This window comes from Varroa jacobsoni, unplaced genomic scaffold, assembly GCF_002532875.2.
Source record: "Varroa jacobsoni isolate VJ856 unplaced genomic scaffold, vjacob_1.0 scaffold_784, whole genome shotgun sequence".
NCBI lineage: Eukaryota > Metazoa > Arthropoda > Arachnida > Mesostigmata > Varroidae > Varroa > Varroa jacobsoni.
This window is the reverse complement of record NW_019213686.1, coordinates 74,046-89,653: the sequence shown is the minus strand read 5'-3', so window position 1 is coordinate 89,653 and position 15,608 is coordinate 74,046. Positions and strand designations below refer to the sequence as shown.

General features: G+C 41.1%; 2 protein-coding genes across 7 annotated transcripts in view; one reads left to right on the top strand and one right to left on the bottom strand.

Moving 5' to 3' along the window:
• Positions 1–2,416: 2,416 nt before the first annotated feature.
• Positions 2,417–13,351, bottom strand: Uqcc1 (Ubiquinol-cytochrome c reductase complex assembly factor 1). 6 transcript variants are annotated; one of them, XM_022839051.2, is made up of 7 exons: positions 13,190–13,351; positions 5,996–6,166; positions 5,588–5,660; positions 4,814–4,871; positions 3,956–4,070; positions 3,507–3,587; positions 2,417–3,046 (listed from the first exon to the last, which is right to left on the bottom strand). In XM_022839051.2, the coding sequence occupies exons 1-7, from the start codon at positions 13,334–13,336 to the stop codon at positions 2,825–2,827; spliced, it is 867 nt and encodes a 288-aa protein (XP_022694786.1). In that variant the 5' UTR covers positions 13,337–13,351; the 3' UTR covers positions 2,417–2,824. The 6 variants fall into 6 exon arrangements, with proteins under 6 accessions (XP_022694786.1, XP_022694790.1, XP_022694789.1 ...); XM_022839055.2 differs by lacking the exon at positions 13,190–13,351 and adding an exon at positions 10,841–10,977; XM_022839054.2 differs by lacking the exon at positions 13,190–13,351 and adding an exon at positions 9,731–9,752.
• The window catches only part of LOC111263709 (uncharacterized), a 49,105-nt gene continuing 44,708 nt past the window's right edge, over positions 11,212–15,608 (top strand). Inside the window, exon 1 of the mRNA XM_022839047.2 lies at positions 11,212–13,219. The gene's annotated coding sequence lies outside the window, so the exon portion shown is untranslated. The remainder of the gene's footprint in view (positions 13,220–15,608) is intronic.

Genomic DNA, 15,608 nt, shown 5'->3' with positions numbered 1-15,608 from the left:
AACAACAACTGCGACAATTGCAAGAACAAAGGGAAGTGCCACGACATAATAAATGAGCCGGTACTCCCTTGAAGACGCGAGTTTGGTCGACCCTAATGTTTTTGCTTTTGCCTCGGACTCAGCCCCTTCTGCCTTCATAATGCGACACGCGAACTGGCGATTAGTTGATAAATACCTCGGTGAATGCGGGCTTGTATGTGCCTACCTGTACAAATCTGTAGCCGCGTTGCTAAAGCTTCCGTCTGTCTGTCTGTCTATCTATGAGCTAGCCCTGAGATTATCCTCGGATCACGGTTTCCTCATGAACTTGCAACCGGAATAATTTACGGGTGGCGTCGGTGGCATATCTTTACGTGATCTCTGTATTGATATCAGCCATCAGCAGTTAGATAAGAAAATTCAAAATCATTTGAATGACAAATTTTACAGGCCGAAGTCTGTTTAAACGACATGAACGAGAGAAAGTGCCAGTTACTCTTAGGCGGTTTCGTTCCGTCAGTACGACAATGAAAATTATAATGCAGCTTTATCGTGGTGGGTTGAATATATTCAAGTAATTATACGAGTTAGAGTTAGGGCTTCTAGAAATTGTCATGTCAGTATAGGACGTAGAATAGCTGCGTTTGTAAAATTTGGCAGAAGAGAAGGAAAATCGGATTTCTGTGGGTGTTTTGAAAGAAAAGCGAATGCACAATATTTTTCTTCCTGTCCAACAATTAATCGATCTTACGAAACGGTCCGAAATCAACTCTTACAAGCAACGCAGACAAACTTACCTAAATAATCGATCCTCATAAAAGCCTCTAATCCTAGAACATACGCAGACAAGTACTATTAGATACCGGTAATAGATATGGAAATAGAGACTCGGAAGCTAATCAAACCGAACAATATGATACAAACAGAGCTGAATTTTCATACAGCTAGAGCTACTTTTTTCTAGTGAAATGTCGCTTTACGGCTGATGTATGCAAATCGCTATACGGCACTCAATAGAGTGTAAAGAGTAATAAACGAATGAATGTTTAATTCAGAATCAATAAAACCCCCGACTGTTTTATTTCATCGACCCTGATAGTAATAGAGTTGCCTTAAAAAAAGACCTAAAAGATGCTAATGGCGTAATTACTGCTGTGGCTTAGCCAGTTAAGAGACGGCACGTTGATGCTAGGTCCGAGCCCTTGGCAGTTCGGATCCTTGAACGTGGAAGTATACGCAGCATGTATGTCAAAAGAGCAAGTTAAAACGTTGGCATATTTGAGTTGCCCACATCGTCTATAGCGCCATTTTGTTTACACGTTCAGAACGCTCTAATTGATAAATTAAGAAATACTTCGAATAATAATAGTTCGTCATTCTTAGTGAAATCAATCTTTGATTTTAGTTTTTCGAAATGGACTCCATTGAAAATGAAGGCGAATTACTGGCATGAACTCCTAGCGAAGGGCTATATTTTAAATATTTGATACACAAGCTAAGACAAAAAAAAAGCAATGCTAACTGGTGAAATTTTTCGAGAAAGAAAGGGATAGTATTCCAGGTTTTTGGTAATTCTTGCTGGACGTGAGGAAAATAAATAAGTTAGGATAAGTTTAGAGATAGTTGGAATTTATGTACCCAAAGTGTATCAACAAGAACTTGAAGTGAGCTTTAAAGTGGAGCCAAAGGGGGTAGAGGGAAATAGCTCGTAGGATATTATTTTGCACGAGTTAAATATAGAAAAAGATTCGTGACAGCTGGTAGAGTTTCAGCCTGGAAGGTCTTCCGCCTTTTATTTTGATGATTTTTCCAATGCTTTTTCAACGAAGTGTTTTGTTGGTTTTTAGGGCGGGTTTTAACTTATTTAGTTTATTCATTTAGTCGCAAAGAATATTTGAATGCTATATATTGGAAAGTGGTTTGTCGGTTAAACTTTACAAAAAAGACTTTATGAACTGATAGGGGATTATCTATAATGGGAGGACGGAGTAACTGGTTTAAAATATTTGGACAACTGGAACAAAGTAATGATAACTACAACAGAAGTTTTATGTGATTAATCACTGAAATAGGGTTATTTGTGCCAAAATGACATAGTCGCTGAGGCAATGTAATCTCACGTACATCAAGACAATATAATGGCTGGACCAATTACTGGAAAATAAAATTACAGTCATGGACTAAGTGCAACAGAATGTTTGTTCGAGAGTAACGCCAATCAAATTCGTTGATACTGTGACAAATGAAATTTGTACGCAGGCATAATGAAAATGCTTGTACATTTAACACGAAGTATCATAGTACAAGCTGCATTTTCTCGTAACAAAAAAATACAGGTAGATAATATGCATAATATTAAAATACTAAAAAATGTCACTAGCGCATTTGACGGGTCACTTAAGCAACGATTGGCCTGTGGAATAAAGGCGAAGCTAAGGCATCCCATATTAAATTTATTAAAATGTATTAATTATATATTAAAAATATTTTTAATTTATTGCAATAGTAAAAGGACATATGAATATTATTAAAGGATTTGTACTGGTCCTGCCTGGTTACATCATATAATAATAACAATAGAGTATCCTAAGCATTTGTTTTCAGGAAATTAAACATTTATAATATCTGAAAACAAAGTAGTTGTCGAAGCCAATAAAGTCAAGCAACAACTATACATATTGCATTCGTTGTGCATGAATATCTGTACAAGTTGGCATAAAAATTCCCTTACCATTTTTAACAAAACATCGCTACAGTTATTACTTTTAAATTCTAGTTTTTTTATTTTTTCAGCACGTCCCCCGCAGTGGTATCGTTAATGTTCCCGGCGGACTTGATTCTATCGCTACGACATTGTGGCAGCTCTTATCGACTCTTCAAGCGGCTTCCATTCTAAATTGCCTTCCTTAATAAAAAGTTCATGTGGAAGACTGTCAAGATAGGCCACGTTACGGCGAACATAGTGAACAAGTGTCCGTATCTGTTTGAAATCCTGCAGGTCCGGATCACATGTAAGCAGAACACGCCATAACGATCCCGCTAATGCCTGATCGTCCCTGTTCAGACCCTGAAATTAATGAGAAACAGATGCAAATCAGAATAACAAAAACGTATACGATAGTTAAATGCAAGCAAAGTTTAGTAAGCCTATTGTTAAACTTATTGTCAAATATGTCTTTTATATTCAATAACAGAGTCCCCTGTAGTCGTAACGAACGCGCAGCTTCTAAGACTACCTCATTCCAGTTGTCTCCCAAGTGGATGTCATAGTTTCTATTTTGTTAAAAATACTATATCTATTTCCATAGTAAATCCCAATAGGGAACACATATGTACACAGAGTGAGGCAAGAGTTACTTGACTCATATACATGTATTACTACTTTTACTAAACAAGCAGAATGTGTCATAACAATATTATTAAACGATTATACGCCATAAGACCAACTGACCAATAAGCACCATATCATTGCAGTTTCAATGTCATATGGTTCGAAAAAAACGTATCAGTTTTGGGGATTGTCTTACCTCATCGTAGATGCAGAGTGCAGCATAGAAGTGTTCACTAAGGTCGTTTACACACTGGTTCTTGATGGATGCTGAAATTCTCTGCAAAAAAAGGTTATCGTGGGCCGAACAAAAAAGGAGTATTTCTGAAAATCTTGAACTGGTCATGAGCACTGTCACCGATAACAAGTATTATACAGGAAAATCGGCAACGATCATGGACGAGCTAAATCGTACCTCTATTTGCAATTGCCATGATACGAACTAACAATCCGCCTTTTGTTTTAAAGTAAAATAAAGCTGCGTATTTCTGTACACAAAAAAGTTAAGACAGTTTTTTAATAATAAAATTGTATAAGGTCAAAAGGAACTTAAATAGTGCTCATTCAAAAAAGTTCAGAAACTTCCGACACCAACAAATAGAGGGTGTCAAATGCTGAATGATCACTGTGCAAAATCAGCAAACGTACCGCCAGTTTCTTTAATCGGACATCCGAATCTCGCCAAAGATTTTTCACAATTTCATTTCGGAGGTAACTACCGCGATAGCTATTTGTGTCCGCCATAGCTCTTATTAACGTCATCCTGAAAAAAATTAAGACAAAACTGTGTCAATTGAACTCCGCCAAAGTTCGCTAATCCGTTTTTACTTTTTATGTTGCTGGTTAAATAAGCCTTCGCCCTTGGAACAACCCTCGAATGCCAAATGGAATCCCCTGTGCATTCTAGCTCCCGAGTCTCTTGGAGTCTACGACTGAAATCATAGGGTGCCGATGCTACAGGGCCAAGTGTGCCTCCCTGCGTATGTGTATGCTATTAATTCAAACGATTAGCCGACACGATACTTTTACATGGTTAGATGTTCCATTTTTTGAAAGAAGCCTACCCGTCCTTTTTTGTATCAGGATGCATTTAGCTTGATTGATTCTAAGACTAGATGAACATTGATTCATTTTGAGATATTATAGATGATATACATAACAGAATTTGGTGAAGGGCAACTGTAAATATAGTTTTTTTCTTTTTCATATTTAATCATCTGAAGCGGCAGGCACTGCGAAATCTAAAAAACAGCCCAAACGATAAAAGTTAAATATTTCGTTTTTGTTGTAAAAAGTAGTACCGTTCTAATAAGATCAGCTTTTATTTGTATTGCATAGAGATAAACTGACGCAAAGCCACTCATATTTCCATACTCACTGAAGTATTTATATCGGTAGCAGTAAATAAACATTTAAACATAAACATCATTAGCACCCTTCCCTGAAAAAACCATTTCATCAGTGATGCTCTTGTCTTATTTGTATACTTTGTATTCCTTTTCATACCATACATGCAGCTCCGTGACGTAAAACCACGACAGAAATGTGTCCTGTAGCTTGAAATCTGGAAGAAAATCAGAAGTGTAAGTCAAGAACGAGTTATAGGACTTATGCAGGTACTTGGTGCTGATGTGGCTGCCCCCTTGTAGCTGGGAACAAAAGCGAACTTAATATACTGTTATACTCTTTTTGTGTACATTATATCAGTAGCAATTAGTAGTAAAAGAATAGCTAAAAGTGAGTTAATCTAGAGATTAAGTTCAAGCAAAGTGAAATACGGTATGAAAGCACGTACCGAGAAGAAGTCAACTTATTAACATACAGATGCCACAAGCCATTTCCACTTAATAAACGAATCAAGTTAGTTAATTCAACAAAAAAACAAACGCGGGGGAGCATTGCGGGTCGCATCTACTAATCTGAAAATTTACCGTTAAAAGAAAAGCCTTGAGAAACTATAATTAGGTTTCAAAGATAGCCGTTGAATAAATTACATTAGAGACAGTGCGCGACTAGAAAGGCTTAAGATTTCCTAAAATATTATGTATTTTATTCCTATCATCCCAAGCACTGGATCGATAAACTTTTTTTATGCTTGTTAAGCTTTGCACCCAACATTTTGCGGCGCTTGATTAACCTGCGGAGCTGAAAATTAATGAGCTCCCTTCAAATGAAACGTATATCAGTAAAGCAGAAATCAAATTTATTTTTAAGTCTTAAATAAATATTAAGTAAAGCGTGCGTAACACAGCTGTAAACAAGCAGCAATTGGACACTCACGTTTGAACCATAACTCTATGTTGACTTTATCTACGGTCGCCTCATAGATGAATATGCTTCCTTCCGTTAGTAGCTGCAATAAAAAATGCCATCCCTAGCAAGTTTCGTTTGTACAGAATAAGTAGACATTATAAAAAGAACAAATCTTACAAAAATTTGTTAAATTTTTAACAAAAATAATTGGATCGTATGATGTAACGAGCGATTTCGACGATCAATGGAACAAAATCAATGTTAACAAAGCAAACAGCGTTTTGCTTTCTAATTTACTAAGGAGTGGGTTTATCACTTCCCTAAGAAAACTAGCTTTCTATACCCCTTACTGCAAGGACCTGGTTTATATAAAATGTAACAAGTTAAGTTCGGCTTACGTTGATTTCACAGTAAAAACCATCTTGATGAACTCACCGGCTGTTCTTTAAATGCAAATCTGAGTTTATGCTTTATTCTGTCCTTCAGTGGAAGTTTAGCGCCTGACAAGGACGACATCTGCCGACAAGCGACTGATAGAGCGCCTCGAGCAAAAAACATCACTGCAACGTGAAGCAGGTTTAGCGACAGTCCCAAAGCAACAATCACCTGTTGAAAAAAATAATCAAAATATTGGTCTCACATGTGCAGAAACTATTGCAATGAAATTGCAGTGACGAACTTTATATTTATATATATAAAAGCCTAATCAAATCATTCCAGTCTTCGAGGCCAGTTACACGGGATTAAAGCAAGACATTTTCAAGCAGTTTTGTATTTCAGTAATCGCAAACGTGATACCTTGGTGTAATTGGACTTCACCCGCTCCAGCATTGATTTTACGTGCTAATATCCCGTACTATGTACAACCAACGGGTACTATCTCGACATCTAACACAGCTGTTAATTTGTCATCGCTAAACAACTAAGTGATGGAGCACAACTGGTTTAAGTGATTTCTGTTGATTTTGTAAAGTGTCGAAATAGAAAGGAAAACGGATACAACCGAGGAGGTGAAAACACTGATTAGCAGATTACTGTATCGACGCAGTACAGCTACGCATTGTGATACTAATGAAATGTTTCATGATTCCCATCATGCAGTCGCCAACGCGGTTAGGACGATGAGGAAGAATATCCCGCGGTCATCGCATAAAATCGGTAACAAGTATCGAAAAAGGTGTGTAGCAAGAAAACTGTGTGATTACTCACGAACTTCAAAAAAAAAGTTAATTTCCTATATTTTTGTAGCAGCTAAAAGAGCATGGACGCTTCGCTATTAACTCGAAGATGCTGGCTTTGAGGATCATCAATCTGTCAGAGAATTTTACTTCTACAGAACATGCTGGTCCTCATTGGGTAAACCATGTAGAAAATTGGGTCGTCGAGAATCGGAAAAAGTCTGTTTCGTAGATGCACCTTATCTTGAAACGCCCATCATGCCTTCAGAGATGTTTGCAAACGATCCGATTTCTGCCGAAAGTTAAACATTTATCAAAAGGTTATGATGTGGTCTATGATTGCTGACGATTCGCACAGAGAATACTAAAGCAGCAGAATTATGCTGAGATTATCGAAAGAAAGATGTTGCCTCAGGCGGTCGCTACGTCTTTTCGCACGATACGGCACCTTGTTAGAGGGCTTGCTGTATATCTAGGCAATTTATTGCCTATGTTTTGTGGCTCCCGTGGCCTGCTTATTCGGCATAGCTCAATCCCACAGAGAAATTCTGGAGAATCGTAATATCGCAGATTCGGGAAAAAAGGGAAATAACAAATGCTCCAAATTTCCGTGAAAAGTCACTAATCTGTAACAAGAGGGTCCACTCATAGCTGCGACAGCGAAACACTGCATCGGAAGTTTGTCTTGAAGAGTGGCGGCGCTTATCGATGCAAGAAGCAAGCGCTCCGTGGAGGGATTCATCAGCAGCTTGCATGATTTCCTTATCGACATGTTGTGGGGCGCGCGTGTACAGTAGGATAAAGCGGCTTTCCTAAGCCAAAAAAAAAAAACTTGAGAATGTCTCGCTTTGACTCTGCACAATCGGCCATTGAAACATGAAAATATTTGTTTGATCACCAACTGTAACTAACTAGGTAAAGGCATTACTCAAGGCATATTATACACAACAAACCATGCAGCTCCATCGCTTCGTACAAGATGTTTTGTACTAGATCTATAAATTTATAGGAAACCTTCCAATCAGGAGATACGAACGTGTCGAACATGTCTAAATACATAGGTACAACGTTGTATATTCCAACATTATCAACAAGTCAACATAGTTGACTTAAGTTCTCTGTTGCAAAAGGCAGTCATTACATCTCAGAGGGAACACACACCGCTGGCGCTGTTAACAGATCGTCAATGGACGCTGAAATGGATAGTCACTCGCTCTTGGATCCCCAGAGGCATACCGCTTCATTTCCCAATGGCTGTTGAAATAATTAAAACTGGTGTTGTCGACACGACTTGGAACCAGGCGTACAACGCTTCTGTGTTGGGAAAACAATCAATTTTTTTGCTAAGCCAAGATCATAATCCTGGGTTATCTAGTGTGCTCTAATGACTAGCTGATTATGTGAAAGGTAATAGAAATGCCACTCAATCAAAATCTACCTGTTATCTCTATTCGCCATGTCCTGCATATCCCGCCACATCACATGTGTATGTTACACGATCCGTATGATGGCGGCAAGAGAGAAATATATACCCACCCAAGTTTTTCATATTGTCCGCATTTTGCTATATTTTGAAATCGTACTATCGTTGTATTTATCTGAAATCTTTAAATACCTTCTAATTTGAAAAAAAATTTGAAAAAGTTCTTCGAGAAGCGCACTGAATAAAGGTACCATCTCTAGATAAAATATTTACTTAGTAACGAGACATATATTGCACACCCGATAGAGCTCGTGTTAATCAATTGTAGTCTGGTTTGAAGTTTCTATAGTAGGAAACACAGTTTAAGTCAAATAGGGTAGTAACAGCACGACAAGTAGGATTAAATAATGAAATAAAAAATAAACTATAGTCGATTGCTTATTGCATAAGCACGTATCCTTCCGAAGATTTTTTATAACATGCATGAGGCATAATACATCATGATAAATTCGAGAGTGTGCAGGACTCATCCCAGATCAAAACAAAAACGAAACGCTTCTCTAGCTATACAGTCAAAGGGAGAAAGCACCTGTCCTTTTTTAACTTGCTCCAGTGCAATCTAGTCCATTTGTTTAAATTGCACAAATCGTATCTAAACTTCACGTTGTTTTACGGATGTACTGCTGACTGTACGTTGGTCTCATACGAGCAACCTTCGTAATGGCTAAAGTTACTTGCCACCTTCCAAGAAAAACGTAAAGTTACATGTTGCAGACAAGCGAATTTTGACCCGTGCACTAAAGGGCACAAGTAGTACGACACGAACACATTCTACAACCATAACAACAACACGTTTTTCGCTTGCTAGCGCACTCTACCGCTCTCCTTGGTTTTAGCCTGCGCTAATTTCATGCGCGACGATAATAACACCACCGACACTATGTACCCGTAGTAACTCAAACTTGTCCGGGACTGGCGTTTACTTCGAGTCGGCCTCGCTTAACCTGATTCAAACTGTTTATTAATTCATAAAACCCAACATTATGCTAACGTAGTGCACCCTTCATAGCCAATGAAACAACGTCGTTTGTATTTCCCGGCATCATGTCGTCTGCTAGCACTAGCAGCTACTGTTTTGTTTAGTGATGACAAACAGGCGAGTGGCTTTCTCTATCGACGAAATCAACGTTTCCGTAATAACTGCTTATAATTGCAGGCAGAATTTCGTATCCGAATATATCTATAGCCAAAAAATCAATATATAGGCCGCAAATTAAAAACAGCAATCTGCCCAAACCCCTGTATGTTTTTGATGCCGTCAATATGATTTAGAAACGCAGCTTACAGCATTACAATAACAGGTAAGGACTATGATCATCGCCGAAATAACGATAAAGATATCAAGTAAATGAATTCGCGCAGCTACTATTATCATTACCTAGTAGGAACAAGAAAAGGGAGAGGTATCACGAAGGAGAGGACTACTCCATTAACTTTTTCACGTTCGACACCGCTGTTAAGGTTGGCCATAACCATCACAAAGTGAAGTGTCTATGTCTGGATTCGAACCTAGACCACCGCGTATCCCAGCAGGCAAATTATCGCATTAAACCGAGGTAAACTATCAAGGGAAGCGTATTTCTAACCACGGATTGCACGTCTGTACTTTGGTCCCTCTATCTGCACTAATTCTTGCTTCTCGTAAACTTGCAAATTTCCCGTTGCCGCGGCAGCCTCTCTGCCGTCACCCTTCTCTACGAATATCATCAGCAATAGTTCAAACGATAGAGCAGAGCGTAAGACGGTCGATGCAGTATCTACAACAATAACAACATTAGTTAAAGGCTGACTACTCGCTGGCGCCTGCAACTGCAGCTGGCTACAACCACAACTACTCCGTGAGCTGATATGGTACAGCGGTTATTTGGGGAGAAGTTGGACAGGGTGGGAGTGGAATTAAGCAAAAAAGCAATCGAACCAGTATAGAAATAGGAATCTTTTCGTGCTGCATCCGCGAACATCTCCGATAAACGGGGAGTCTGGAGCTACTTTTCGCTTTACGTACTCATCTTTGGCCTTTTATACATTATTGTGTTGATCTCGTTTGTTGATCACCATAATCATCACGGGCTGCTGCTGCTGTTGTTTATGTGAGTCGAGCTGGTTTGGCCTTGTTGATGTCGTTGCCTGCTGGGCACCAACGAGTAGTTTTCCCATTTGGTTAACGCGGATGCTATAGTAGGGTCGCTGGTTGGGCAGGCGACCAAAACGCAGCCCCCAAATAGTTTATATGCAACTCACAATGGTGGAGAAGAACGTCGAACAAAGGATACAGATAAAATAAGCGAAAGTTGTTATCATTTGTTGCTGCGCTGGATGTCTGTCCATCGATAACTTTCGGAAGCTAGCACTCCGTCCTGTTCGAGCTGCTGTTTTACTCTATTGACTTTTCACGGTGCTCGTAGACCCCTGAATCTCTTATGATCCTCGATATAAAAACGTGTTGACCTGTTAATGGAGTGGAGTTCAGCTGCTGTTTCTGATAAAGACATTGGAGTGCCCATTGCTATTACTACCGGTTTACAGTAATGGCTGCCGTGCTGTGATAAGTAATATTGGGGTTGTTCCGTTGAGGCCGTTTGAGCTGTTGCTTCTTCCGCTAATGTCGACGGCGCTTACCAGTAGTCGTCGCTGTCGACGCCATCGGCGCTGTTCTTGCTGATACTGCGTTGCGTTACGCTGCGCTGCGGGCAGAAGAAGCCGATCGCGCTGGTCAACGCGCCGTTCTCAGTGTTGCGGTCGTTGTTACTGGTGCTATAGTGTGAGCGTCTCGATCACCACAGATGTTATGTCGCTGGCGTTCGTAACAGTGCGTACTAGCTCACTGACTTACTGAGTGAGCGGCTGGGTGGCTGACTGGTTAATCCCCATTTTGTTCGTAGTCGCCAAAACATCGTTGCCACTGCTGCTGGCGGCCAGAGCTGTCGCCTTCCTGCTTCTAGCGACAGCTGTCGCCTTCGCCAGTACCAGCAGTCCTAGTGCCACTACCGATTGACCTCTTATTTTTACCAGAGGTGGCCCTTGTTCTGGGGCCCTTGAATTTGTCGTCGTCATAGTGGCCAACGTTGAGTTTACAGCTGCTGCTGATCTGCGCTATTAGTCGCCTGACGTTAGCAGTTGTTGATTACGATGAGAAAGCGCTGGTCATATCGTCGCCGTTGGTGGTTTTTGTAGAGTGCGTTGAATGGAAGTGCGTTTTTGTCGTCGTCGACTGTGGTTAGACGCGGCTATTGTTATTTACAGTGTGCAAGGCCAAGTGGAGGTCACCAAAGAATCGATCAGGGGTCGCTTGCTTTGCGAGATTAGCAAGGAAACATTCGATAGGAAAGAAGATAATTCGCTTGTAGTTGTTGTTAAAATTCTATGAACAAGTAAAATTTTCCCCTGGTAGTGTTGTAGGAATTTTGAAGAGATCAGTTTTACTTCGTCGTAAGCAGTCGAGACAGCCGACAAGCACATACGCAGCAAAGATATTGAGAAGGAACTGAGTAAAGGATAAAGGAAACATGGAATAAATTGACAACGATAAACCAGAAAATAGAGGGAAAGCTGCGTGTTCCAAAAAATCAGGATACTGTGTAAATGAACAATTCTTGTCAGATCATACCTACTTGTAAAGTGTGTGAAGCTGCTATCAGAGGTGGACGAGTGTGCGAAGACGGCATGCAAACCAAGCCAAAGCTCCGAGACCTCATTACTAAAACTAACAACAATACCAACGACAGCTAAGACATCATCACCGACATATAAGCCGATTTACTACCTGTTAAAAGGCGACGGAACAACGACTCATAGACCCACGGTATAATATGGTCGCGGTTGACAACAGCAGCCATTACCACAGTAGCGGGCCACAGAAGACTGGTGGGGCCGTAGTTGTGGACGGCCGTTCATTCAGTAGTATAGATACTGTTCACGTCCAGGTAGGACAGAACAAGCTCACCAGTAGCTGCTCATTCTAGGAAGAACCCCACAACCCGCTGGGGGGGGGGGGGGGGGGATAGACGTTTGTGAAAACGGCAGCCGTATAGGTGATACCTAGCGGTGGCGGTGTGCCCTAGGTGCACCCCACAGTAACATGCTCGGGAGTTACGTCGTAGGCGTTCGCGCCTCACCAGGGCCCCGCCGCGATCAGGCAAAACGCCTGTCAGCTTACTACCCACGAAAGCAACAACGAGAGCAATTCAAGCCGGCTCTTCTTGTTCCCCAACCATCAGTATTACTGTTGCGATCCTCGCAGCCATCGAGCAAAGCAAAATTGACTCAGCAGAAGCAGAATCTTGCTGGAACAGCCGTCGTAAAGTTTCTTCCGCCTTTCGTTCGTGTCACAACAGCAGCCGCCGTCTGAAGAGAGTTCAGCAATAACGAGACTGTGTTTATTATCATCGATATTGATTTGTATTGTATGAATTTTCTCCGCGGGCTGCCTCTTTCCGTTAGTGTTCGCAAACGACGCGCTCGTCACCGACGTCGCATGGCGACAGACCGTCCTCTTGCCATTATTCGCTGCCTGTGCATCTAATCAACGGGATACTGCAGTCCGAATATTGACGACGACAACAACAACAGCAAAGAGAGGCTGTCGTCCATATAGGCCCTTAACAAGAATATAACGGATCTTCAGCACCTGTTCTTGCTGTTTATTTGGATCAGCTGTGCTGTGCGTATATTGTGTGTGAAAGCTGCAGCCACTATAGCTGGTGCAGCCTTGCTGATACGTCCCCGTAACAGCAGCTGAACGTCGTATGGACACGCGCATACTCAGTGGACGTCGAGAAGGCTACAATTGGAAATACACAAAAACAAGCTAGAAACACATCGACCAGCAACCTTTTTTCAGTCGTATCAATTTCTCCTAAGGATTTTTCTGGTTTTATGTTACATTAGTTTGATCTACGCGTCGCCATCTCAGTAGGGCCTCACGCTGGTAACAGCCGAATGCCAACGTTGCATTCGCGTTCGACTTACGACGTAATTTCGTCCATTCGCTGCGTCCAGGTACGTAGAATTGGTAGGCAAGCAGTTGATTGCATCTGTGGTGAACATACGAGCGAGTAAGTGGACAGGTTCATGCAGGCCATCACATCGAGTCTGTGCTATAGCGACAGAGTACATTTGTGATGTTCGGCAGAATCATCCGTAATACATGGAATACAGAGTAATCAGCTGGCCAGCCGCCAGCAAGCTAACTGCTATGAAGGGGGAGGGGGTCAAGCGACACGAAAGAATGAAATCGTACCTAAGAATGGTTACTTATTGTATAACTAACCATTCGTCCAGTAGTGCTACCGCTCAAAGGCGTACTGGATGAAAGCTAAGGTGAAACGAGACAGGACGATACCTTTGAGTAGGTTACTAGATTTCGAAAATTTGTTTCAAAGAAAATCTCGCATGCAAACGAAACTGTGTTTGACTTGTGGCATAACGGTGTTGCTTGGCTTATTTTGCAAATCTGTAGTTGGGTAAGGTTCGCTGCGATGGATGTCAGCAGCTCACCGAAAACGCCTTGTTATCTTTACTGTACGGAAAATTTTCAATGCTAAAATTAGCGACAGATGCTGATGTTGCTGTTGTTGATGGTTTTGTCATACTTGATTGGATTGTTGGTATGGCGGCCATTATATGTGAATGTTGAGAACATTTTTTTCTATTTATAGGTATATGATATCTCGTGTCTTGCTGTTCGTCTATATATTTACGTGTTATCTCCGAATATCTTATCTGCTTTAATGTTCCCACAGTGTTGACCGACAATGAAGCAGACGCATCGTACTAACAAACGAATCGATACAGGTCGTATGAACCGCTTTACAGGCGAATCGCTATGCGTAAGCGATATACGAGTAGTCAAAATAATACAATTTCTTGTGTATATATTGAGGCTTGAGTGAGCATTTTGAATTCTATCAGTGATTCTTCCGCTCGTAATGTTTTTTTTTAATATTAACGAGACCATGTCGTGGTATAAAGCGATTTTTTTCTCGTTTTCGTCAACCGTACGCGCGAACTGCTATCGAGCAAGCTGTCTAGCAATGAACGGAACTGGTTCAGTGGGGCTCAGTGATATTGCCTATGACTACTTCATCATCAGTTTGGTTTAAGGTTGCTAATTGACATGTAGTCGACCTAACTGGTCCGGATCAGTTCATGATCAAAACTATTTTGTCTATGTCGCATTGTAATGGCGTTGCAACTGGCGGGTGGAACGCGCCTACTTCTAGACGTAATGGGTCGAGAAAGAACACAATAGCAGCTGGTATTGAGCGCTATTCCCTTGCTAATCGCTGGGTTTATTACTTCTCTATCTATAAGTACTTGTTGTGGGGGTGTCTGAGGTCCTATAGGCAAACTGATAAAATTGCTTCTATATGTAGATGACTGCGAGCTGTAACATGTTTTCCCACCACACTGTGTGTTTGACTTTCCTTAAGCGATAACCTCATTATTCATCAAGTAGAAGCATAAACTCAAACCAGCATTTCTTGTTAGATAATGAGCTAGCTAGCTAGCTCAGTTGGACCATGCCTTGCGCGATTCCTTGTTCTTCCTTAGCTTTATCGAAGACTCCTGCTCCCATGCTTGAATCCGACCCACTCTGTTTGGGCTGCATACACATACGTGGAAAGCAGACAATGGGAGACACCGTACTTAGACGAGAAATAACCAGCTACAAGCTGCTGAAAACCCGTTTACATATAATAATAATGCTATTGCGTGCACGAAATCTAAAGGACGAGAGCTATAAGCCCGCGAAAAGGATACAACAGTGTTAAAAGGCATTTTAAATTTGTCAACGGGTGCCTTTACTAACCAGTTGTTCGAGCTATAGCGCATATAGGATTTATAAAGATCAACATTAAGGGAACGTACCTACGTTATTGATATGGGGCTCCCGATAACGGTAAACGTACCTCCCCTGTTATTTCTTTCCCTGTTCATTTTTCGCTGCTCTTCGCGACAAGACGTCATTAGCGCTGCAAAACAGTCTCGTTGTTGCCAGAGCCACTATTATATTAATGCCGAAACAGACGAGAAACGATCTCTACGGTGGATACATGACATGCAAGCGTCGAAAATATTGCCAAACACCGTCATATACTTCGTGCTGTTAAGCTCGCCACCAATATTACCGACGGCAACTGTAGCAGCAGCTGGAGCAGGACTTCCGCTGTACACGGATCGTACTAACAGTTTGGGGGGCGACCAGCAGACAATTATAGTTGTTCATTCTTCGTCGCGTCTTTTTATCCGTTTGCTCGTATTCTATACAATTTCGTTATTTTAGTGCTACCGTTGTCTCTTCTATTGACATGGACAAAGGCCCCCCGCTGCGTAGGAAACCAGGTAAGTCTTCCCATATGCTCGCTTCCGAATACTGCTATAATGC

What these genes read in the sequence shown, in the direction of transcription:
- Uqcc1 (XM_022839051.2), bottom strand. Translation starts at nt 13,336, where the DNA reads ATGTACTCTGTCGCTATAGCACAGACTCGATGTGATGGCCTGCATGAA. An exon ending in TTGCATTTAAAGAACAGCCG is followed by an intron (nt 5,661 to 5,995) that starts GTGAGTTCATCA and finishes TTTTTATTGCAG; the next exon opens with CTACTAACGGAAGGAAGCAT. An exon ending in TCCGATTAAAGAAACTGGCG is followed by an intron (nt 3,588 to 3,955) that starts GTACGTTTGCTG and finishes CTTTTTTTGCAG; the next exon opens with AGAATTTCAGCATCCATCAA.